Source organism: Ammospiza nelsoni, chromosome 1 (assembly GCF_027579445.1).
Source record: "Ammospiza nelsoni isolate bAmmNel1 chromosome 1, bAmmNel1.pri, whole genome shotgun sequence".
In the NCBI taxonomy this organism is placed as follows: domain Eukaryota; kingdom Metazoa; phylum Chordata; class Aves; order Passeriformes; family Passerellidae; genus Ammospiza; species Ammospiza nelsoni.
Genome location: NC_080633.1, coordinates 52,916,980 through 52,940,976, shown reverse-complemented (window position 1 = coordinate 52,940,976; position 23,997 = coordinate 52,916,980). Strand labels below are relative to the sequence as shown.

The 23,997-nt window shown below is 40.0% G+C and overlaps 1 protein-coding gene across 3 annotated transcripts in view; it reads left to right on the top strand.

The window, feature by feature from the left end:
- Positions 1-23,997, top strand: part of HECW1 (HECT, C2 and WW domain containing E3 ubiquitin protein ligase 1) — a 253,494-nt gene that overhangs the window by 186,491 nt on the left and 43,006 nt on the right. For all 3 annotated transcript variants that reach the window (XM_059478944.1, XM_059478926.1, XM_059478936.1), the window contains 8 exons: positions 4,326-4,476; positions 8,785-8,915; positions 11,473-11,594; positions 14,469-14,654; positions 15,246-15,380; positions 20,683-20,788; positions 20,967-21,063; positions 22,986-23,069. In XM_059478944.1, coding sequence (XP_059334927.1) covers positions 4,326-4,476; positions 8,785-8,915; positions 11,473-11,594; positions 14,469-14,654; positions 15,246-15,380; positions 20,683-20,788; positions 20,967-21,063; positions 22,986-23,069 — 1,012 coding nt within the window. The remainder of the gene's footprint in view (positions 1-4,325; positions 4,477-8,784; positions 8,916-11,472; positions 11,595-14,468; positions 14,655-15,245; positions 15,381-20,682; positions 20,789-20,966; positions 21,064-22,985; positions 23,070-23,997) is intronic.

Genomic DNA, 23,997 nt, shown 5'->3' with positions numbered 1-23,997 from the left:
TTATTTGGCCTATGGTGCCCTTGACAAATAATTCATCATTTGCCAACCATGCTGTCAGTATTCCCTGAGCTGAAAATAGCCCCAGTGCTGGCGTCAGCCGCACAGTAGCATGAATGATTCAAATGCCTTCAGCCCAATAAAGTCTTTTTAGAGTCCCACTGTGGCTTGCCAGTGAGTGATGAAATGGGAACGGTTACCTCTGTAACAGGGAAATATTTCTCTTCCTCCCACTCTTACCACAACACTTTGTGGATTGGGCGCATTCCCTATTAGATGACTTAATGGTAGCACACCAACACCAGTTCAGGTAAACAGAATATACTGTAAATCTATTCCATGTTCTTCAGCACCAATTTAATACATTTTTCCTCTTTCTTATAGTTATCTTCAAAAGGCAAGTATTTCTACCATTGGTTTTCTCAAGTGTTTTCACAACAGGGTGTAAGGACATGAAATGCAGTCTGTGATGATAAAGTACAGAAGCGATATCCCTTTGTAGGATTTTGTTTCAACATTAGCATATAACACCATTTTTACAATAAAGGCTGACACTATGGGCTTAAATATATTGATCTTAATAGGAATAAATGTACTAAGTTAACTTTGAGTGGGAAAAGAAGTTGAATTGAATAATATCACTCAGGAAACTGATTTCCAAAAACTCTTCATGGAATTTTACTGTAATTTCAAAAGGCAAACCATATCCCTAATCTAGAAATTTTTCTTCTCCTTAAATCCAGTATCGCTATCTCAGTTACTTTAATAACTCCTAATACTAGATAAATAGGTCTTCAATCATGTGAAAGGAAAGAACTTTATATTTTAAACCCAAGTTATATGATCAAAGCTGGCTTACTTATCATGTGCAATGTTGGCTTCCATCTATAAGTAGAGGTGAAGGTAATGTGCCAGTGCTGCAAGTTCAGTGTTGACTGATTTTATTTAGGTCATGGACAATCTTCTGACCAGTCTTCTTTCTCTTTTGAATAGTTTTCTGAATAGCTTGATTTCATCATAACCCCACAACAGCTGGCCTTGAGGCAGAAATTTAATTTCAGACAGTTTTATTTGGGAAAATGAAGAGAAGAGATTCCTTATTTATGTAGGAGTTTCCTAATGACCAGTCTGAAGGCTAAGTCTGATACGAGATTAACAGAAGATTTGCGGTGTTTGCACGGTCTCATGACGGCATTACCAGTCACCCCTTATTATGCCTGTGTTTGGAAACCCTACAGAACTGAAGCCAAGAAAAATACATGTGTCCAGTTCAGAGCTGTGCTTTGCCAAAGGTGTGGCTGAGCTTGGAGAGGAAAAGACAATGCATTTTCTTTGCCCTCATGATCCTGCCAGAAAAAGTTGCATCTTCTGATATAAATCAGAGCAGTTTCAGAGGCTGCTGTGAAATATGACTTGGCTGATGGAGGGGGATCACTGGAGAGCAGAACCAGTACTCTCACATCCCTGGCCCATGCTCTAGCATGCTCTTACTGTGAAGGTTAGATAGAGGTTAGTCCTCGTAGTAGTCACAGTCTTATTTTACCTGGAAAACTTAACAAAAGACCCTGAGGAAATTTGGCTGCTTCCTAGATCATCTTTACTCCCAAAGTAGCATGAAGGGACTTGAGCACAGTTTGGAAGCAGAGTTCTGCCTGTCTGTTCACCTGTCAGTCTGTTTGTCTGACTGTGCAGGTATCTATCCATCTGTCCATAAATCTGGTATCGTATTCAGGGAGCTTCAGTGACTTGTGTGACTTGCAGGCTGTCTTATGGGAAGGTAGGAAGTACACCTGCTACCTGCATACGACTAAAGTTGTACCTGCCACCCTCTGACAGCCTTGCCAAGTAACCAAAAGGAGTTACTCAGCTGACTAGAAATGCTATTGCAAGGAGCATGAGACACACAGTTTATAATATTTTAGCATGCCCATGGTTTCAGGTGGACACACCTGTAAAGCAGTGAATAAAGCAACCCTCACTGACAGGTGTAGTTTGTGTCTGTACATACTGCTGCTGTATGTCTGACACATCCAACAGAGATAGCCTTCCTGAAGTCATAATTCACTCTGACCTCATGTTTTCACTGTGATCTCCAAGCTCTGGACAAGCTTCCTTACTCCTAAGTTTCCAAATATCATGCTTGGAAGCTTAGGAACTCTAATTTGTATTTAATTAGTGCAAAACAACCTGTAGACCTCATGGTGCACAGGGATCTATTATAAAATTTTGGTAGGCTGTGTAACTGTGTAAACTTGGTTGGCGGTGTAATAATATTTATTCTTGCTAAGTGTTCATCAGCAGGCTTTGGACCAATATGACCAATTGGTGTCTTCTGTAAGCTGTCTAGAGCGTGCTTCTACAGCACTGCCTACAAGCTTCTAATTCTCTGTCGACCTATGTCATTCTTAACTTGTTACTAGGTACAGCAGCAGTGTGGAGTGAGGGCTAGGATTTGTTCTTTGCCAGAAAACAGCAAGGAAAATTAAGATCTTCATGATGTTGAGCTGAATCATCTTTGGTCTGGTCAAGGTTATTTCCTTGAGGATACCACAGATAATGTATAGCTCCAGAAGGGCCATTTCCCACCCACAGTGGTGCACCTGCCACCAGTGCCAGCATGCTCAGCAAGGCTCTGGCCTTCGACCTGCCTTATGTGTCAGTCTGATTTACCGCAATGTGCGTATGTTGTATTTGATGTGCTTTTTTCACTGTCTTATGTTCTTCACGTGGTTTTCACAAAGCTGTGATCTTGTTCTTGAAACAGCTACCACATCCTTGGGAAACTTTACCTGGAAGAGGAAGAGAGAGTCCTCTCCTTAAATAATGTAGTGATTTTCACAGTGAGAGATGCTGCATGTGTGCCCATGGTGTGACTATAGAGTTTGTGTCTTTAAGGACTCTGGTAGCTTTGAAAGAAGCAATGCATGTGTTTATGGCTCTTCCTGTCTTGGAATCTTACAGAAAATTTCTCCAAGGACTCCCAACACCCTTTTAAGGTCTGTAGGATTCAGCTGTCAGGGGCAGGCAGCTAGCCATGGTCTTCAGCCAGCCTACACTTGTCTGGGATCACATATGGGAAGTAGGTTTAGTCAGGGCCAACATTCAAAGGATGGGAACTGATCATGAAGGATAGATTTCCAAATATAGTAGGAAAAGGTGCAATTTCCATCCTGCTCTTAGAGAATAGGAAATGAAATACATAAAGTATGAAATTCAGATGATCCTGAATTTGATCATAGAAAACCATAGGACGAGAGAACTCGTCAGGGAAGATGGTATCATAGTAAGAATATGGAAATATGAGGAAGTGTTTGCCCTCAAAGGTAATCACCGTATGTGGATTTGTGTGTGAATGCCAGTAGGTTTGCATTCAAAGCTCGTGTAGAAAGTATGTGCATGTATTTACATAGATGTACCATCAGCTGATGGGTCATGTGGAAATATGAAACTAGCAAGCCTAATTTATTCCACTTCTCCATTCATTCCAACCAGTTTGACACGTGGCTTTGCTAGCTAACTCACTTCTGAATTTCTTCTGTTACAAACTCTATTTTTTTATCAACATTACCATTTTCCACAAACCATCATATACCAAATAATTTTTAGTTTTGAATCATGGGAGAAAAATAACAGTAGCAGGAAACAATAATGATAGAAGGCTCAATATTATTCTGCAAACTCTCAATCTAGTTTGCATTCATGACAGCAATTCTCTGTTTAGAGAGATTTCTAAGGTATGTCCAAAGAATCTGTGATCAGTTTTCAGTGAAGTCTTTAATTGCTGTATGCTGTCCTTTGAAGCCACTTAGCAAAAGGAAGAGAAATAAAGCATATTTGTTCTGAAACATAACAAAAAATAAAAAAACGGGATTTGCCATATTAGCTCAGATGTAATCTTCATTTAAGGGTCGGTTCTTTGTGGCTACTCCGACCTGCAGTGAATTCAGCCAAACAATATCACAAAATGAAAAATTACCTCATTCTTTTAAAAATGTAGCCCCTGTGTGTCACTAGTTTTTCACGTGCTGTGGTAGTGAACTCCATGGCCTACCTGTGTGCTGCGTACAAAATGTTTCTGTATATGCATATTCTGCATATATGTATATATAGACAAGCAAATAATAGATACACACACCTGAATGTGTACTTTGAATATATACACATGGTATGTATTGCATGTAGGCTATATATGTATATATATATAGTATCTCCTGTGTGTATATACCCTGTCTGTGTATGTGTGTGTGCCTGTATATACCTCCCACACGCAGGCTTTCTGGAAGGCATCCCACTGACAGCATCACCCCTTCCTTTTGTTCCCTCCCTAGATTGGGAAGCTCGGATAGACAGCCATGGGAGAGTGTTCTACGTGGACCACGTCAACCGCACCACCACGTGGCAGCGGCCCACGGCCGCGGCAACGCCCGACGGCATCCACAGGTCTGGCTCCATCCAGCAAATGGAGCAGCTGAACCGCCGGTGAGCCTTGGCGCTGGGAGGGGAGGGACTGTTCTTCCAAGGCATGGAGTCACTTCTGGGGCTTAGCTGTAGCAGTGCTGTTGATGGGTCAGCACCGGGTGAAAAGCAAAGCTTTTTGGGACCTGGCTGGAATTGCTGCCGTGTCCGTGCGGCGTTTCTACCCACGCTAATTAGGCCTGTTGAAAGGTCTGTCTCCTTTTCCAGGGCAGAGCCCCGCTCTAATAGCACCGTGCACATTTCTAGAGGTAGACAGGTCTGCTTAGTGTTGCATTGGGCCCTGTAAATCTGTCAGACCTCTCAATGTCATTTATATTTTAGCTTTGTTTGACTAGTCCACACATAGATTTGTTCATCATTTTCTTCTCATGCTCGCTTTTTAGACTGAATTTAAAAGGAAAGAAAAAAAATAAACAGTTGGTTAGAAATCTTCCATTTTTGCTTAAAAAGAGGGTTTGGGTTTTTTTTTTAATTCTCTTCTTACTATAATGACGCCATTTCTAGAGAAGGATAAGCAAGACTGAAATTATATTTTAATTATAGCCTGTAAAATGCCACAAAAGTTTTTTTGCTTTTACTTTTGTGCTTAGAGGAAAATCTGCAGCTGAGAGAAGGATGCAGACTTTTAAAGTGCTCTTTTCAGAGTACTTCGAATAGTTTGGGAGCTGCTGTGCCCTGAATGAGGCAGTCTGGGAGAACTGGGCCAACTTAAACTGACACCTTCAAAACGCTCTTGAAGAATAATCCTTTTTTACCAAAATGCATTATTTTGAGTAGTTTTTCATAGCATGTATTATGTCTTGCAGAAATGAGAGAACCTGCCCAGTATTTGTTTTCATTATAGATTTGCACATAAGCCTCAAGCTGCCATGTAAATATAAAAAAATAAAATAAAAAAAAACAAAAGCAAAACAAAAAAAAAAAACCGTAAGAAAGTGAATGTTTCATGTAGATTCTTTTAAAGGATTTACATGACTTCTCTGCCATTTAGCAGTGGTCTTCAAGAGGGATTTTAGCCATGTCAAAGTTCAGACTATTTGGCTACCACTTTAAAAAGTTATCTGCCACAGAAACCAGAAAGCTGATGTGCAGATAGATCCTTTTATTTTTTTTACCTTTTTTTTTCCCTTTTTTCTTTTTTTTTCCCTTTTTTTTTTGAGGTTGAGCTCATGGAAGTGCAGAACAATCATGAAAGGAATAAATGTTTATAAGAGCGATTTACCATTCTGTTAGTTAGAGCAGGTTAGTCATTAAACCAGCTATCACAGCAGAAACTGAAGCGTAGGCATCGTCTTTGTGACCTCCTTCCCTCATATTATTCAGTGTTTTCATGTAGGCTGTCTGTCTTGGGTATTATTTGATTATCACTGGTTTGGGTTGGGAATTGAGACTTAATAAGATTGATATTCTTTGAATCTCTCTGTTTTTAGTATTCATATATCCAGTTACAAAGGGAGAAGTATGGAGTTTCAGCAGTGGCAAATCTCTACTTATGCAAGTTCCATTGGAGACTTTGCAGTTTATTAAACATGAAATGTCATGGCTTCTTGGGACTAAGGAAAAAAGCTGGTGATTCTCTCCTCTCTGCAAGGAGCTCTGTTGATTTGGGAAGTTGAATACAAAGATCTTCTATTGTTACTTGTGAACTTTTCCTCAGATACTAATGAAAGGGATTCATACTGAATCTCCTGAGCATTTGCCCTGTGGCAAGTAATTTTTGTAGTTTTAACCTGGCTGTTATAATTTTTAAAGTTATTCTAGTCCTAAATCTAATTTCAGGTATTTCATGTCTCCACATTTCAGGAATGTCAGGATAACTACTTTTCATAGTTATTATCAACACTTCTGAGGATTGGACTTTGTTTTAAGCCTTCATTTCAGAATTCTGTTTTGTTGTGTTTCAAACTTAATGATTTGAAATGTTTTTCAGCAAACACACCTGAGAGCCATTTTAGGTGAGGCAACAGCAAAAATAGACTTGCTGATAGAACTAGCAGCAGCCTGAACTTTTGGTCTAACCTCAAACATAATTGGACTCAACATCACTCCGAAGTTTGAAAAACCTTGGTGACTTTTCTTTAAAACAAATTTAGTTTTTTTTGGCTTCCTGGTTTAATTTGTGTAAGGGAATGGAAAGACCAAAATATTACAAGGAAGCTTGGTATTTCCAGCCCAGCCAAAACCACAAAGCTTTGGAAATTCAGCTTGAAAAAAACCCCATAGCTGTGATTAAACCTAGTCCTGCTTTCCTTCTATGCTCCAAGCTTCCCTTTAGCTGTATGGGCCACTTGAGAATACAGGGAATGCAAAACAGGAATCCAGGTGCCGGGCAAACACCAAAGAAACATCCTTGCTTCTAATTTTAAAGGCTTTTGCTCATTTTCTGGAGCACTACCTGACTTGCTTACTTGTTGGTCAGGTAGATAACAGCCCTTGTTGTTCAAGCTCTCTTGAAAGGATACTTTGCAGCATTTGTATGTCTAGACTTGTCTTTGCATTATTTTGAAAGATAATAATCAACATAAGAAATTACAACCATCATGGTTAGGACAGCCACAGTGTAGTATTTCTTAAGCTCCATTTCTTTGACAAATCACTTTGAAAGGAGACAAATTTCCAGAGGCATTCATTCCCATAACTTTTGCACTTCCAATGTTTTCTCCAATTACTTTGGCATTTTTGGGTATTTATATAAGGTGATTTTATAGTATTGAGATGCAAAAGAAATGCAGAGCCTTTTGTTGGCATACAGCTGCTGTTGCTCTTTGAGGTTTGCCAGCAGGGATTTTCTACCATCTAATTAAATTGAAGGTACAGGGTTTTTCTATATGTGTGCTTATATCCCTTGATTATATGAACTTGGGGGATTTTGTGGTTGGTTTTTCCTTTCCTTTCTATTGCATGTGGGTGTTGTAAAATTCCTGCAGTACTGGAATGGAAAGTTCATTCAGTTGCCTGCAGTCAAGTGAATAAAGCTGCAAAATGTAGGTCTAAAACCAGAGGGTTTAAAACTGCAGTAAATTCACGCTGTTGCAAAACCTGCTATCAGAATTTCTTTGTAAAGATGGATGTTTTCTTAAACTATCAAAATATGCACTAAATGTAGCTTTAAATGACTTTGAACAATGGAGGGAGACACATAGCATTGTGAAAGTTTAGTATAAATCTATTAAAATTTTAATTACTTTTTCTTAATTATCTCCAGCCCTTTCGCTTAAGATTGGCTTTCAGTGAGCTACTGGAGATTATGTCTTTTGAGATATCAAAAAGCCAAACCCTAACTCATGTCTTTAATGATCCTGTGTCGCTTTGAGGAACTTACTCATGGCTAACTTCTATTTGGAATAAAGTGTGCATTAACAAATAAAGAGACAGAAAGTAAGTAAAAATCTGTAAGTCGGATCTTGAGCTGAGGAAAGCAAAGAGTGTAAGTCAGAAAAATTAAAGACAAACAATGCTGGATGACATTAAAAGCAGGCAGCAAAGCCATCCTCTTTCAAATACGCACGGAAATGCCATGAAGAAAGAAGGATTAAAAATATCGGGATGGAACAAAAGCTAGTTAAAATAATTAAGAAAGTCTGTTTTCTAGCTTTCCTTTTCTTTCTCTTTCTAGTTCTTTCTTTCTTATTATGCTTTCTTTTTCTTTTCTTCTCTCTTTCTGTATAAAATGCATTTATGATACACATAAGACATGGTCATAATTTGCCAGTAGAACCAAAAAAAACATGTTCACCAATTCATCTGTCACTATGAGTGAACAAGTTAAGGAGAATTTGATTTCTGTAGTGTGAATTCATAACACTCCAGGCTATTTGTTCTTCATCAGGAAAAGATGATTTATTTTCAGGATTCAGGATGCACATCCAGTAATTTAATAAGAAAGACTGAAGGTTACCCAATGCATCAGAGGGTTGGTCCTTACTTCATTGGTTATGCTTCCATAAGGCTAAATGAGAGGAGGAACCGTGATCCACCTCTAGTTTTGGGTTCCAGGTGTCCAGATGTTTTAAAGGGAAGTAGCAACATGCAGCCTAAATATGTGTTTAAAGTTTGAGTATTGCTGACTCGGCACCCGCTGTGGCTGTTTGTTAGTCACTGAGAAATGCCAAGTTTGCAGAGTGCTGGCTGGCCCAAGTGTGAGCAGCTGCACCAGCTGCAAGAGAAGGGTCAGCTGTGCTCTTACTCTGTTGTACACAGAAGACGGAAATATTGGGATCATTCAGAAACAGCGCTCATTGTTAAAGCAGAAAGCAACAGAAGGCACCTCTGTTACTAAATCTCATTGTTCCTTTCTATGAATGTATCTAGGTACCAAAACATCCAGCGAACCATTGCAACAGAGAGGACTGAAGATGATGCTGTGGTAAACAACAGGGTGGAGAGAGTTCCCACTGGAGGAGGAAGTGACTCTGAGGCAGAGCCTTCCCAGCCAAGCCCAGGTATGGGGCAGCAAAGCTTCTGAGTGGCATGTTCAGTGCCATTCTGTTCTGGGGAAATCTGCATTTCCAGGGGCAACTGAACTTTTATTATACCAGGTTGAAAAACCTAATTAAAAAAAAAAAAAAGGACCTGCAAATACAGTTTTTAGATGTGAAGCTACAAGCACAATGCTGGATACAACAGTTTCTGTTCTTTAACAATTACTAAGACAGACGAACCATTTGAAGCATTTTTACCTTAGTAAACAGCCATTTGAAACTAAAATGAAAGAGACATTTTGCAACTACTAGGTGAATACTATTCACCTACTAGTTGCAAAAATAGTGCTGTCTGCTGTCTTATTTTTGTGGCCATGTGATTTGTAGCGTGGGGCATTTGCAGTTTATTTTTGCTAGGCTTGGCTTCTGCACTGCCACACTAGCCCATGAGATTGCACCTGCAGCAGCCCTGGCATCATGTATGAAATACTTGTGGTTTTTAAAGGTGTGGTTTTGTGATAGCTGTGAGCTGACCTAAGTGTGGGCTGTCACCAAAGAAGGCACAGCTGTCGTTTTGCTCACCACTAATTTCTGTGACAGGACCCCATACCAGAGTTGAGAAGTGAACTGCCTGAAAAATACCCTGGCTTCTTGTCCTTGTCGTTTACAGCCAGATTGGATCTTTCATCTGGCTTGTTAGATAAGGAGACAAGAGTTTTCCTACAAAGCAGAAGAGGAAAACGCATACTGAAGGCAGGATGGGATGGCAGGGGTCTCTTCTACTCTTTTTGGTGGTAGTCACACTCCTACCAAAGATGTTTTCCCAAAACATTTGGGAAACCACAGTCTTAAATGTTTGTTTCAAGTAGGAAGCACTCAGTCTAGTGCCACTATGCAATTTGAGACCATGCAAAAATAACTCCCTGCTTTGTTAGCACCAGCAAAATGATTGACCAGTTGTCTTCCTTTGGATCACTCTTGCCTCCACCAAACTTTGTGTTCTGTATTGTCTGCCATGAGTAAATCCAACTTCTTGCTATCCTTTTGCCATCCCTCTGTAAATAGGATTGGTAATGGGAAAGAACCAGCACAGTGTCTGCTTGAATTTTCTTAGTTTTCCATGTTGAATAGGAAGAAAATACATAGAGAAATAATAAAATTTTTAACAAGTTTAGAAAAATATTTCAATTTTGCTTGTTTTGATCCATTAGGGTTTTTTAGCTTGAAAATCAATTTTGGCCAAGGATGTTTAACATTTGATGCTCAAGTTTCCTTGCCATCTTTTCTATTGCAATTAAAAAGGGACTTCTACCTACAGTGGATCTTATAAGGAAAACCCAGTTGTCTATGTTAGGGAAGTGGAAATGAGGTAGACATTGAATTATTAGTATTTACAAGTAATGTAGCAATTACTTGTAATAGGTATAATAATTTAGTATCATAGACAATAAAATAGTAATTTAATAGGAGTTACCACCCCTAAGTATTTTGTTCAGTTTATTATTTACCATGCACTCTTTTGTTTTAAGCCCAAAGAGCTAATCAGTGTGATAAATGTTACCATAAGTTATTAGGAAATGGTTTTTGCTATAGATAATTGCTTTGCTTTTGGAAAAAGACATCAATATTGTATAAAATTCCAAGAAGTAGAAGGTCAATGTTGGTGTAAACACATTAGGGAAAGAAAAAGCTGCAGTATTATACATTTGTTATTTGTCTTTTAATTTAAATGAAAAATATCAGAAGGAATACAATTAAGGCACATTAATCCAGGTTGCAAGTCAGTATAAATCAGTTTAACTCCAGAAACTGATCCAGTCTGCAGTTTTCAATTGATAAAATAATGTATGCAGCAAGAAGAAAAAAGTTGTAACTAATAAGAAAAAAAAAAAGTGAATTTTATGTATTCTGTTGATGACATCTGCATCCAATTTTCTTGGACTGCAAATAAAATGTAGTTTTATTTAAAAATGCCAGAACACCATAGCCATAATTCAATGGTAGGAAGAATATTTCTGGTAGCTAAAGAGCATCAAGAGTTTCTACCTCTACAGAGTTACATTCTCAGTGCTCAGTTTTGCTCCTGTGCTTCATTAATTGATACAGATTAAAAATAATGCAATTGTGTTTGATTTTGTTTTCTTTACCATACAAGTCCCCAAAACCTTGTACTTGTCAAAACCAGTGCAATTAAAGTAAAGGGTAATGCTGGATTGGGAGATCAGATTTCTTTAAAATCAGCTGCAGGGGAAAGCAGAATAGACCTGGGTGTGAACCAAACCATCAGCTGGTGAAAACTGCTGTGGTCACATTATACTTGGGGACAGCAGCAGACTTGACACAGAGTTTCATAAGCTGCAGTTCAGGAAAACATCCAGCTCCTGCACTGCATCACTAAGCATAAGGACATTCATCAGTTTGCTTGTCTTGGGAGTGCCAAGCTAAGTGCATTGGGCAGGTGGTGGCCTTTTTATATCATCACTTCTGCAGCTGTTTCTGAAAGGGTAAATAATAGACTGTGCTTGCCACTACATTAATAAGATTCTGTGTCTTGTTTTTTTGGGGTTTTTCTGTTCAGAGATTAGGAGGGAAGGTTCCCTTTCTCCTGTGAATTCTCAAAAAATCACCTTGTTGCTGCAGTCTCCAGCTGTGAAGTTCATCACCAATCCCGAGTTCTTCACTGTGCTGCATGCAAACTATGTGAGTAACTATGATTTGCTCTCCCACATAACTGATTTTTGAGTCCCAGTGCTGTGTCCCAGACCTGCATGGAGAATGCACAGTGAACCTGAATTGTGTGACTTGGGGCTCAGTTGTCCTTTCTGAGCCCCAGACCAGGTTGGGACACTACAGCCAGGCTGCTCCAAGGAGGCTCTTGCTGAGATTCTGCCTGACATGAAGTGTCCATGGTACAGAGCAGCTCATTAATGTTACCGTCCCAGAACAAGCAGGAACCCTTGGTTTAAGATTGGTTGATTCTGTTGTCTGTTCCTGCAGGCAGTGAAGTTGTTGTCTTTTGCTTCAACATCCTGAGAAATCTTACTCAGATACCACCAAGTCTTACTCAGATATCACCAAGGGAAACGGAGGGAAAAAAATTAACTCTTGCAATTTGCACTCCCACAATGGGGGCAGGCATAACTGAGTGAAAGAAATGCTGACTTGTGTCAGTGTAGCTATTTTGGAAAAAGGACAAATAAAAACAAATTTTCAAAATTCAAATAACTTTTTTTTTTCCAATAATGAAGTAAAACCACACATTTTCTTGCAAACCTGAAGGGGAGTGGAGAAAATGCAGTATCAGGAGGAAGCAGATAGGGCAGTCCCACAAGGAGATGCAGTCCTAGTTTGCCATATCTGGAATTTAGTTCAACAAGGCATCTAAATGTGACTTCTGACTATTTGGAAAGTCATCCATTTCTGGGTAGCAATGACCTTTTTGTTCAAAAGGAAGAGAAGGTAAAACACTGAGAGTTGCCTCAGCACAGCCTTTTAGCTGACTGCAGACATCAGGTTTTGGCTGTGGCCCTTGGTGGATTGAAGCCAGCCATCCATCTCCAAGCATCTGCCAGAGATTATCACCCATGAGATCCTGACAAGGAAGGGATGTATTAACTCATCTGGCATTCCCTGAACTAGGTTGTGGAGTGCAGATTATTTCTTCCATTAGCAGGGTGATATATGATGATTTATAGCTGGGAGCAATGTAATTTTTGAGCAGCATGGTTTTTGGAAAAATGAGCAACTGATTCCATAGTTGTGTAAAGAACGGCTCACAAGAGACTAAATTACAATTTTATTAGTCACTGAAACTAAAAAAGCAGAAAGAAGCCTTCAGTTTTATCTTACAAACTTGTCTCTGATGTGAGGACCAGAGTAATCTATTAAAACATCTGTCAAATGGTCCTACAGATACCACTTGTACAGGAATAATTGCCCACATAACTTTTGCCTTAACACGAGTGTAATATTTTAACCACAAGCCCCTATTAAAATTTCAAGCTATTAATTATGCCACTGAAGTTGGGATTGGAAAATATTGTCCAGCAGTTAGAATTAAAAGGGAAAAGCTCTCATTTTTCAGATATTTTATTTCCATTAAGAGATAAAACTACATTGCACTCTTTGTTTCCCTAGTGCAGCTTAGAGATATTCAAGCCAGTCATTGATCATACATTAGATCAAAATACAACTTTTGTTGTGTAGTAGGCTGGGATCTTAAAAATCTGTCACCATGAAGCTTTCCTGGGTTATAAGCAGGTCATATCTTCAGGGCAGAGATCATATCTCTGTGATTTCATAACATTTACCAGCCCTTGCCATAATTAGGGACCTTGTGCTACAGGGAGCATTCTCAGTGGTGTCACCACAATAAATCCTTACATAATAAAGATTATACCTGTAGATGTTTTATTGAATTATGGTGGTTAAAGTGCACTAAACACACATAAAAAATTAGAATTCAAAGCTGCTGGGTCAGATTCTCTGGACATATTCCAGGTCTGCACACTGGACCTCACTTTACTTAAGACAGGAGTCCTACAGTGGTCTTTATTACTCTAATGAGTAATCAATCCTTCGGGCTGACCAGCAAACCAAGACACTCATTTTCTCTCTAGTAAAAGGTCAGGAGATTTTTGTGAAGTTTCCTACTCTGTCTTAAGGAGCTTTTTCCCTGAAGTGAAGGATTCAAAGAGTGGCCTGTGAATGGGCCTGTGTGTTGTTAGCATAAGTATTATTTTGTGATGCTCTATCATTGAACACACTGAACAACACATATTGAGCAACAAATACAATTCACTGGGCCCCTATTCTGCAATCAGATCAGTTCACTCCCTTGAGCTGCCTCAGGCCACATTCCCCCAGAGGTGTATTTAATGCCCATTGTGAGATACAACTCGCTGCCTGAGGGGTGGCATTCATTGGACTCATGGAAGTGTCTCCAGCTGAAAGCCTCTACATCATCTACAAGCTTTAGATTTAGTAGTCATCGCAGAAACAAATACTCCATTCCAGGAAACAATTTACATCTTCCAAAAATAGAAAATTAAAAAGTGTCAGTTCCTGTCCTGTGGCTGTATAGTCATCATAAAAAAGGTAGCAAGCTCACATGGAGACATCTGCACTGGGGTCCTCTTAAGTTCATGAGTCCTATCATGCACATCTTGATTTCAATTATAGCAAAAATAGATGTTCACAGCTGTCTTTGCATCTCTCTGGTACTGCTGAGGCACACAAGCAGTGTTTCTGTCAACCAGTAAAAGCAATGAAGGGGTCAACTACATGCACCTTGAGTGTGTGATGTTTCAGCTGACCATTTTTGAAGTGCATTAAAAAGGCAGTTCTTACACAAGCTAACTGTGCATAATGTGTGGGATGTTTCACTTTCCAGATTGTATTTTTTAATTCTGCATATGCATGTAAAGTTGTTATTGAAATCAAAACAAAGAGATGGAAGTGTTTCTTGATTCTAACAAGATTTGTTTCAGTCCTTTGGGCATGTGGCCAATGAAATAACCAAATATGTTTTGACATCAGAACTGGGTTTCTTCCCTTCTGTTATCCATCTCACAGAGTGCCTATCGAGTCTTCACCAACAGCACCTGCTTGAAGCACATGATACTGAAGATTCGTAGAGACGCTCGTAATTTTGAGCGGTATCAGCACAACAGAGACCTAGTAAATTTTATCAACATGTTTGCTGATACCCGACTGGAGCTTCCTCGTGGCTGGGAGATAAAAACTGACCAACAGGGCAAGGTAAGAATGCCAACAAAACTAATCACTTGTTTAACACAGTGCATCAGACTTCATGATTATTAAAAGTTCCTTCCTTCTTGACTCAAAATCAGTGAAGATTTGGTTTAAACTACACAAGCAGCAAGGAGAGTTCTTTTAGAAGCAGGAAAAAAGCTTCAAAGTTTCAAAGCATTTCTGGCTTTCTGTAGAATATTGTACCAAAGCAAGGCAGCATTGGACTGACAACAAAGTTTGAGCCAGAGTAGATCTGTTGTGTCTGCAAAATTTGACTCAGTGTCTCTACCTTGAATTAAGCTTTGCTGGCTGACCTCTGGATCCACCAAATATGTTAAAGCAGCATTTCCCAATAACATTTTTCTCTCCTGTCTTGTGTACATCATGACCATTACACGAGATTTTGGTCTGCACAGCTTCAGATATTTTCTAAGAGCTATTCTAGCTTTGAGTAGGCCAGTTGAGTCCTGTTGTTGCAGGTGCCTTCCATGGACTATACTTATCCAAGGTTGCCAGTGGTTTTCCTGCTGTGTTCCCACAATACCATCGCAGGGTTGTCAGTCTTATTAAAGAAACCATTGTTCCTTTGTGTTTCAGTCTTTCTTTGTTGACCACAACAGCCGTGCTACCACCTTCATAGATCCCAGGATCCCGCTGCAGAATGGGCGTCTCCCAAATCACCTGACTCACCGGCAACATCTCCAGCGGCTCCGTAGCTACAGCGCTGGAGAGGTAACTGTGCTCATATCAACTCAGGAACTTCTGACAGCAGTCTTCTCTAGAATTATAAGAACTTCTTTTATTTTAAAAGCATTGAAACAGACTGTCTTGCAAATGTCTATCTTCCAAAGACAATAAGTGATTCCTTTTTTTTTTTGTATTTCTGAAGGGTTTATTTCAGAGCTTGCTGGTTTATATCTTGATGGTTTTCAGAATAAAATAATAAACAAGAAAGCATAACTGAAGTGATGACAGAATAGATTTTAAAAGAAGAATCCATATTTGGCATCCTGCTTTGCTTTACTTAAGTTATTCATTAATTTTTTTATAGTCTGATACCTCATATGTTTCTTCATTCCCCACTGTGACACTGTGCTCTGAAAAGATAGACTCCCTGGAAGTAGTGCAGTAATGTATGCTGAGGTTTGCTTTCCCAGCTTTCAGTCACATTAAATATTTTTCCTGTATATCATGGAGATGATTTTTGTCACTGAGGGCCATAGACAGGATTGAAAGAAGCATAAATACTGTGTTTGCATTGTGAATTTAAGTAGGAAAAAGTACCAGCAATCAGATTCTTCATACAGTTAAACATTTGTAAAGATTGTTGCTGAATAGAACTGGACGTGAACTACGGTGAAAGGATCTTCCTCTTCCACAAAAATATCCAGAGAAATGCTTGTGAAATTAGCATCAAAATTTATTGCAGCAGGACCAGTCTGAGTACCTCTCACAGCCAGGTGGGTTGGGATTAGGAGCTAAACAGGGTGTCAGGTCTGTTCTTCAGGACCAAAGGCAAACCAGGCATGAGTAGCTTGGGCATGTTCTCTCCATCTTGGGTGAATGCAGCTCCATATTTTCTGAAGATAGAAGTGTATCAATGGATCTGTTTCAGTCGTATCTTCCTACCAGCTTAGCAACTTCCCTCTGTCAGCAGCCCTCAGTTTAGTTTTGCTGCTGTGATTGAATTACTGGCATGACTGTGGTTTGGTTGCCACCTGCACCCTGATTCTTGCTTGGGCCTGTGCTTGCCTGAGGCTTCCTTGCAAATTTGCCGTGTCAGGGACAGAAACAGCCCTGAACAACTCGGATGACCTCGCCCAAAAATACACTTGGTTTTGCAAGCACTGGCAAGGCTGGCAAGGAGCAATATGCAATAAACCCCAAAAAAGCCAGTAAAGGGTAGGAAATCAAAAGTATTGAATACTTTTGAGTAATGATTATCTAGGGAAATGAAAAACTGTTCTTTGAGGCCACTGTTCTGGCATGATCAGCCAATGAAATAGTCACCTCCCAGTCTTGGTGGCCCAGGTCCCACAGTGCTTCTACGCCCTTGTCATAGCCAAACGTCTTTGTTGTAGTCAAGTAGCTTCCCATGTGGAAGTGTCTGCTGCTGCACTGGAAGGACTCCCATTGATTTCCAAGGACTTTGGATTGGTGCCTAAAAGTGCCTCATTTACAAGTGTAAAATATTCAAACCTTTGCAGCTCAGTCCATTTATTAAGAGCCTCATGTTCCATGCCATTTTCTCCAAGTGCATTGGGATGCTCTTTGGCCTATAAATCATGTCTGTAGCCTCACATGTGGGGCTTTGTCCTGGCCATGTGTCAGCTCTCTGCAATCTTGCTGTTTCTTTGCTGAGCAGATGGTGTGGCCTCTGGAAGCTGTCACCAGGACAGAAGGACTACGAAGGACAGCTCACCAGTTTTCAGTGTTATTTGCATGTGTCAAAGGAGCTTGAAGGACATCAGAATAGTGAAGTTGTGGTTGCCAGAGAGGGCACAGAAAAGAGCCAGGGTAATGAAATAAAGGGCCTCTGCAAAAACTTCCACTGTGTAGATTACTGATATTAAATGGTACTATATATTATATATTAATTTGAAAAAAATGCTACAAGTTCTTTATTAAGCACTTATTTAAGGGTTATCCATCTTGGTTGTTGCTACTCTTCGTTACCTGATTTTTGGAAGAAAAGTTCAGGTAGCTACAGTGGCCATCAGTAACTAAAGTGTAGGTCACCAAGTGATTCATTTCCTTCTGCCACTTCTATAAACAGAACAGTTTGTAAGCACTTTCCATTCCCTCTAAAGGACTTCCCATCTGCAGTGAAAGTCAACATCCATGATTACAGGGTAGAGATTTTAAAGACAGCAAGAGGAAGGAAGAAGGCATCCGCAAGGGAGAGGCAGGAGGTGCAGAGAAGGTGCTGGAATATGGCAGTATATACATCTCCTTACCAACCCAAACCACAGCAAGCAAGTAGAAGGATTCAAATGGACCTCTGAAATCCAGTGGCAATATAAAACCCAGGAAAAGGTATTACATCTTGAAAGGCTCATCTGGTAGTTTGGACTCTCCACTCTGGTTGCAACATCCCAGTATCAATATCAAAGCTGTTAAAACCTGACATAAATCTGTCAATTACTCTGCACTACATGAACCAGGTCACAAAATCATTAGAGGAGTCACTCTTTATTTTTTATTAGAGAATAATGAGCTAATCAAAATTAAATTGTTCAATTAGAAAGTTAAAGTAGACAAGACGATTGTGACTGAACACTAAATTGGAGCAATAAATTGTTTTCTATTAGCTAGGAGTGGGAAGAAAATTGTGAGCAAAATGGAAGTTAATTAGAGGGCTGGGAATTTTCCCATTGTGTTGCCAGGGAAAAATTGTTTGGAGGTGTAAATGTGCAAAGACCAAACACAGCATGAGCAATGCCTAGGGATGGTGATGAAGAGAATTACATCACCAGTTTATTGAGGTGTGTACCCAACTGGATTCTTACAATGTCTAGATGACTTTAGCTCTTAAACCAGAACTGGAAAGATGGGAAGAGGGGAGCAAACGTTTCTTTTCACAGGCACTATACACATTTCCTTCCAAAATTCTTGCTCCAGGAGAAATCTGTCCAGGCACTGGAAAGCTGAAAAAAGGAATGATAACAAGAGCAAGAGGAGGATCCAGGCCCAGGCTGGGCAGAAGTACCATGCAGTTCCCAAGTGATGAGCAAATAACACCTGGTGCTAATTTTTATGGGAGATACATGTTTAACTCCTCTGTTACTCCTCCCTTTCCCCTTTCTGTCTTCTGGTCAGTAAAATTATGTGTAGCAACAAGGCCTTAGGATTTGTCTTTGTCAAGGATGAGTCAGCAATCACCTTTTAAAACAGGCTCACCCACCATCTGCATTCCCTTGCAAGTCTGTTCTACAAGGACCTGAGGAATAGGCATCGTCACCTGAACTCCAGGGCCCCCTGGGAGTGAAGAAGCTGAGCCAACAAAGCCTTAGCAGCCTCCCACACATCCTGCCTAGTACAGCTGGTCCTGGGGCAGCGTCTGATCCTGGCCATGCTGCCAACAGACAGCCCAGGAAATGGCTGCTCTACATGCCCACTGTGGCACCTCTTGCACGGTTCTGCCCTGTGCCATAGCATAGAGTGAATGCTGGAAAGGCCATCATTTACTGGGGTGGATGCCTGGGGCACGGGGGAAAAGCTGCCTAAGCCTGATCTAAACTTTCCTTGTGAGGTGGCCTGTGGCGGTGTGAGGAGGAGACAAAGGCAGTGAAAGGGTACAAGTGAAATCCTAACTGGATTATGAAGTGAAACATTCACCATGCACTTGCACAGCAGTTTTGTGTTTTAAATGACAGTGTGTTTGATTAGAATAGTTACGATTTTTCATTGTTTAACCTGTGTGTTGACACGTATCAAATGCATTGACTGGTATCTTATTATGTGTAAACATTTTAAGCTTTATGGGTTCCAAAAGGCAGCTTGCCAGGCACATTTAGCTTCCCAGTTTGTGTGCATATCCAGTTGGAAGACTTGGCTTTTGGCTGTACCACTGAAAATGGGTTGGCACCATTTGCTTGGATGCAGAGCTAAGCATTTAAAATATTGAAGTTGGGGCAATTTCTTCCTGAAGTAGTTGCCAAATGCTATAATTTGTGCAGCGAGAAAGGAGCAGCTGTTAGCCCAGTGGAGTGGCAGTTGGAGTTCCTAGTGCATCTTGTCCTGATACAGCCTCACACTGTAGTCACAAGACAGGGGGGAGTGTCTTTAAACTGAAAGAGGGTAAGTTGAGATCAGTTATTAGAAATAATTCTTTACTGTGAGGGTGGTGAAGCACTGGAACAGATTGCCCAGAGCAGCTGTGGATGCTCCATGCCTGGAAGTGTTTTAAGACCAGGTTGGAGGAAGCCCTAGTAACCTGGTCTAGTCCCTGCCTGGAAGGTGTCCCTGCCTCTAGCAAGGGTGTTGCAATTAGATGATCTTTAAGGTCCCTTCCAACCCAAACCCATTCTATGATTCCTCTCTTGGCCTCACTGTAGCCATATTCTGGAGGAAAACATGAGAGACAGGTGGGTTCCCCTCAACTTTCACAAGTCTCCAAAAGGTTACCCAGCAAGTAATGCCTTAGTGCAAACATTGCCAAATGTCATTGTTTGCCTTTTAATATCTTCATACTGAAGTGTCTTCTCACCTTTTAGGAAATCTGCCTTTCTGACACGATTCCTTTCACTAGATAGTGTATTTGGAACAGTGGCTTTCTTTGAGTGCCTCAGTTAAGGGGCAGTGAAAAATTTCCTTCTTACTACTCACTTTATCAGGTCTTTGGAAATTGTTCTTATTTCCAGTGTATACAATTCAATTTCTGGTTATGCAAGTTAGGCAGCCTTTTGGGATGATACAGCCTTTTTCTGTGCTGTGATCTACATAGATATGCCTTCCTCATGTTATTTCCACTATTAAATCTCCCTTCAATAACACTGCGTGAACATTCCAGCATTGTGGGTTTTTTCTCATTTCAAAAACATTGCTGTAAAAACCTTGAAATAATGCAGTTATGCTAAAACAATACATGTTTGACACTACAGAGTATGTAGTGTGATACTACAGAGTAAAAACCTTGAAGTAATGCAGTTATGCTAAAACAATACATGTTTGGTACTACAGAGTAGAGAGATTTAGGTACTATAGAGATTTTATTTTCACTGAACCAGAGATATCCATCACTGCAATACCTACATTAACATGCATTTACTTCTGGATTCCAGTGCCTTCAGCACTGAGGGGGTGTGATAGCTCTGGATAATGGTGTACCTTCATTTGGAAGCACAGAATTACTTGCCTTTTTTAAGTTGACTGGAGTATAAAGCTGTAATTTTCATGCATGCTTTCTGCCCTTCGGTCAGCATCATGGACTATTCTGAAGGTTGCAGAAGTAAAAATGGCAAATCTTTTAACTGACTGATGAGCTACTGGTGGTCAGTTTTGATCATTCTTTTCCTTTTCTCTGATGTTGTAGGCCTCTGAAGTCTCTCGAAACAGAGGAGTTACTCTGTTGGCCAGACCAGGCAATAGTCTCGTAACAGCTATTCGAAACCAGCACCATCACGAGGCATTACCTCTGGGTAAGCCAAGTTGGTTTTTTAATTCTCAAAACTCACAAAGGTGGGGTTTAGGACATCTCATCAGCTGTGTGCTGCACTGCCTCATGTTGCTCTGTGCCTCACTGGCAGTGCGGTGTTCCCCTACAGAGTTCTGGTGACGCGGCAAATAAAGCCTCTGGTTTGATTTTACCTTTTCCAGCTTACAATGACAAGATTGTTGCATTTCTACGCCAACCCAACATTTTTGAGATGCTGCAGGAGCGTCAGCCCAGCTTGGCCAGAAACCATGCACTCAGGTACTGCTTTTTGCCAGACTGCTCTACCCTCCTTCCAGAAAGTGCTTTTTGTAGTGGGGAAAACCAAATTCTAGTAACTGTAGTACAACAGATGAACTTGGAGCTCCTATGGAACTGCCACCATTAAAGAGTAGATGGGAACCACCAGGATCCGTGTAGTTACTATAGTTACTTTCCACAGACGGATGTGGAAGTAAAGAAGTAAAATAAATGTGGGCAAATAATCAGAAACTCCACCTTCACCTGCAATTATCACTTTGCTTTTCAGAAGATAAGAGTTAAAAGAGTGTTCGGATGGAAGTCAGCAGCAAAACCCCAATAAGTCCAGCAGAACTGGGATTTTGCTTCATGGTTGGATTCACAGCCCTGTCATGGATATAGTCACGCTATTCATTATAAATTAATAGGAACATTATTATGAAGTGGATTGTACTATTGTCTTTAATCTTTCTCACTTGACTTAAAGGTAGTAATTTCCAAAGTAGTTATATTGTGTCAAGCCCATTCCTTTCCTATTAGATTTTTTAAAAACAGAAAAAACCAGAACCGGTCGCCAATACAGCTTACACTCATTCAAATTCCAAAGTTTGAATTAACTGATTTTGGCCAAGAACTTAAGCTGGTGTTAATCAATGTCAGGGCTGCCCATATGCACCAGCTGAGAGTTTGACCAAGAGTTTAGGTTGTACTGTGCAGTCAGAGATGTGGCTGCAGGACTGCTGAAGGAGGAGAGAGCCTCCAAATTCCTGCAGTGTGCTTTTGCTGGTAGCCTTACTGACTCCTCATTTACCTCTGAGGGCCAGACAAGGAATTTTTTGGGTGTAAGGATTAGACTTCTTTCTGGAGGAATTGATACATGCAAATAAAATGAGAAATAGAATGAAAAATACTCTCAGTATTCAAGATGTACATTTCTGTAACTGAGAAAATTTTATCTTCACCATCACATTATTCCAGACTATTTTTTTTCCTCAGCTGTAACTTGAATTCTCATTTCCCAGAGAACAGATAATGCTTTTATCTCCTTTTGAGCAGAGAACAAAATTGACCAGTGATAGGGGCTCGACAGCTTAGCCAGTGTATAACGAGATTTGTAACAGGATATTGAGCCTTTTGCCTCTAGGTCATTGCTGATTATACCTTGGGCCAGGAGTGATCCAAGCTACTGTCTAATGCTCGTGCAGCAGGTGTTAAGCAAACTCCTAGGATGCAAAGTCCATCTTTCATGGACCTTGATTACAAGGTTCCAGAGCACATCCTTGAGATAAAATATTTTGACTTAATACTAGAATAAAAATATTTGGACAATGCAATGCTTTAGAAACACACTGATAGGCTGGGGTGTAGATGCTTATCCTCCATGATGCTAATCTGATGATAGGATCCTCTCCTATGTTTTCCAGTTTTTATTAACAAAAGGTATGATTTTACACATGCAACACATACTACACTGTATAACCTCTGTGTGATTAATTCATATCAATATATGTTAGAGTGTTATTTCTCAGATGGAACTGACAGAGGGAAAGGAAGGGATATTACTGCAAATTCTGTTAACAAAAGGTGCTATGTTAGTTGTAGGCTTACACAAAAAAACCTGAACTTGGTGACCTGACATATACATATGAAACTGGAGGACTAAGAGTCACTCTGTTCCCTAAAATAGGGAATAAAATCTCTTTCTTTTGGATCCGTAAACTGAGTGATGGAGACAGAATTTTTTTATGAGTTTGTTTGGAAGATTAGAAAATGAATCAGGCATATAGGATGTTTGCCATTTTTTATAAGGAGATAAACAGAAACTGGCAAAATACCAAAGAATAAATACTCCATGCATGACTCAAGCTGTGATAACAGCACGGTTTTTTCTTGTTTTGTTTTTTTTTTTTCTTCTCCTCTCCATGATGTCACTTATGTTTCAGGGAGAAGATCCATTACATTCGGACAGAGGGTACACATGGGCTTGAAAAGTTGTCGTGTGATGCAGATTTAGTAATTCTGCTGAGGTAATCAATTTGATCAATAGCATAATGTCTTTACTTACAGTACCAGAGAAACTATCTGGCTCTTTCTCAGCATAATTGAAAAGATTTTGTTAAATCAGGTCATACTGATAGCCATCCAAAATGATTCAGCCAGAGTCAATCTGTCAATTTGTACTTCCTGGAAGGCAGCCTCCATCAGTGCAGTAAATCCAGCCAGCTCAGTCAATATGGCTATTACCATCAAGTAGCAGATAAAAAAGAATCAGGTCAAAATGTGTCCTTTTAATGGAAAAATATCTTGTTTTTTAAAGAAAGAAAAAACAAAAAAGAGAGGGGAAAAATCCCTTTTTTCACTATTATAATGTAACTGCTCATGAAACTGATAATTTTACTGCAGCAGTGCTGCCACACATGCATGAAACCTCAATGTCCAGTGCAGTGGGCATTGTCTGGGTAATGAAGATAAGGCTTCAGTTTGTACTGGAACCAGAGAGCTTGGTCTTTAGGCCCTGCTTCTCTTCAGTGCAGCTAAGTTATTTTATTGTCTTGATCTGAGATGGGAAATGTTGCATTACCCATGTGGGGTTGGTGTGCTGTAATAGCACTGCCTAATGCAAGAAGTTTACAGCTTATTCCCATCATTTCAATTCAAGCAGTCAGAGCACTGAACTACATGAAAATGGCCCGAGTAAAACAGCCTGGGAGACAGAGTGCGCATCTTTGCTTCTCTCTGCTAATGTGTTGAAGGTGCTCCTGTTTCCTATGTAGCCTCATGTCTTTGCTCTCCATCAGTGATTGAGCTATCATGTTAGCATGAAACATCTACTAAAATTCATTTTGTTCTTCATTGCTAGTGACCAGGCTGTCTTTGGGAAGCCTATGGATTTTTTTAATCCATGAGCTCAGAGATGCACCCAAACATCTGACACAATGAACTTGCACCATACTG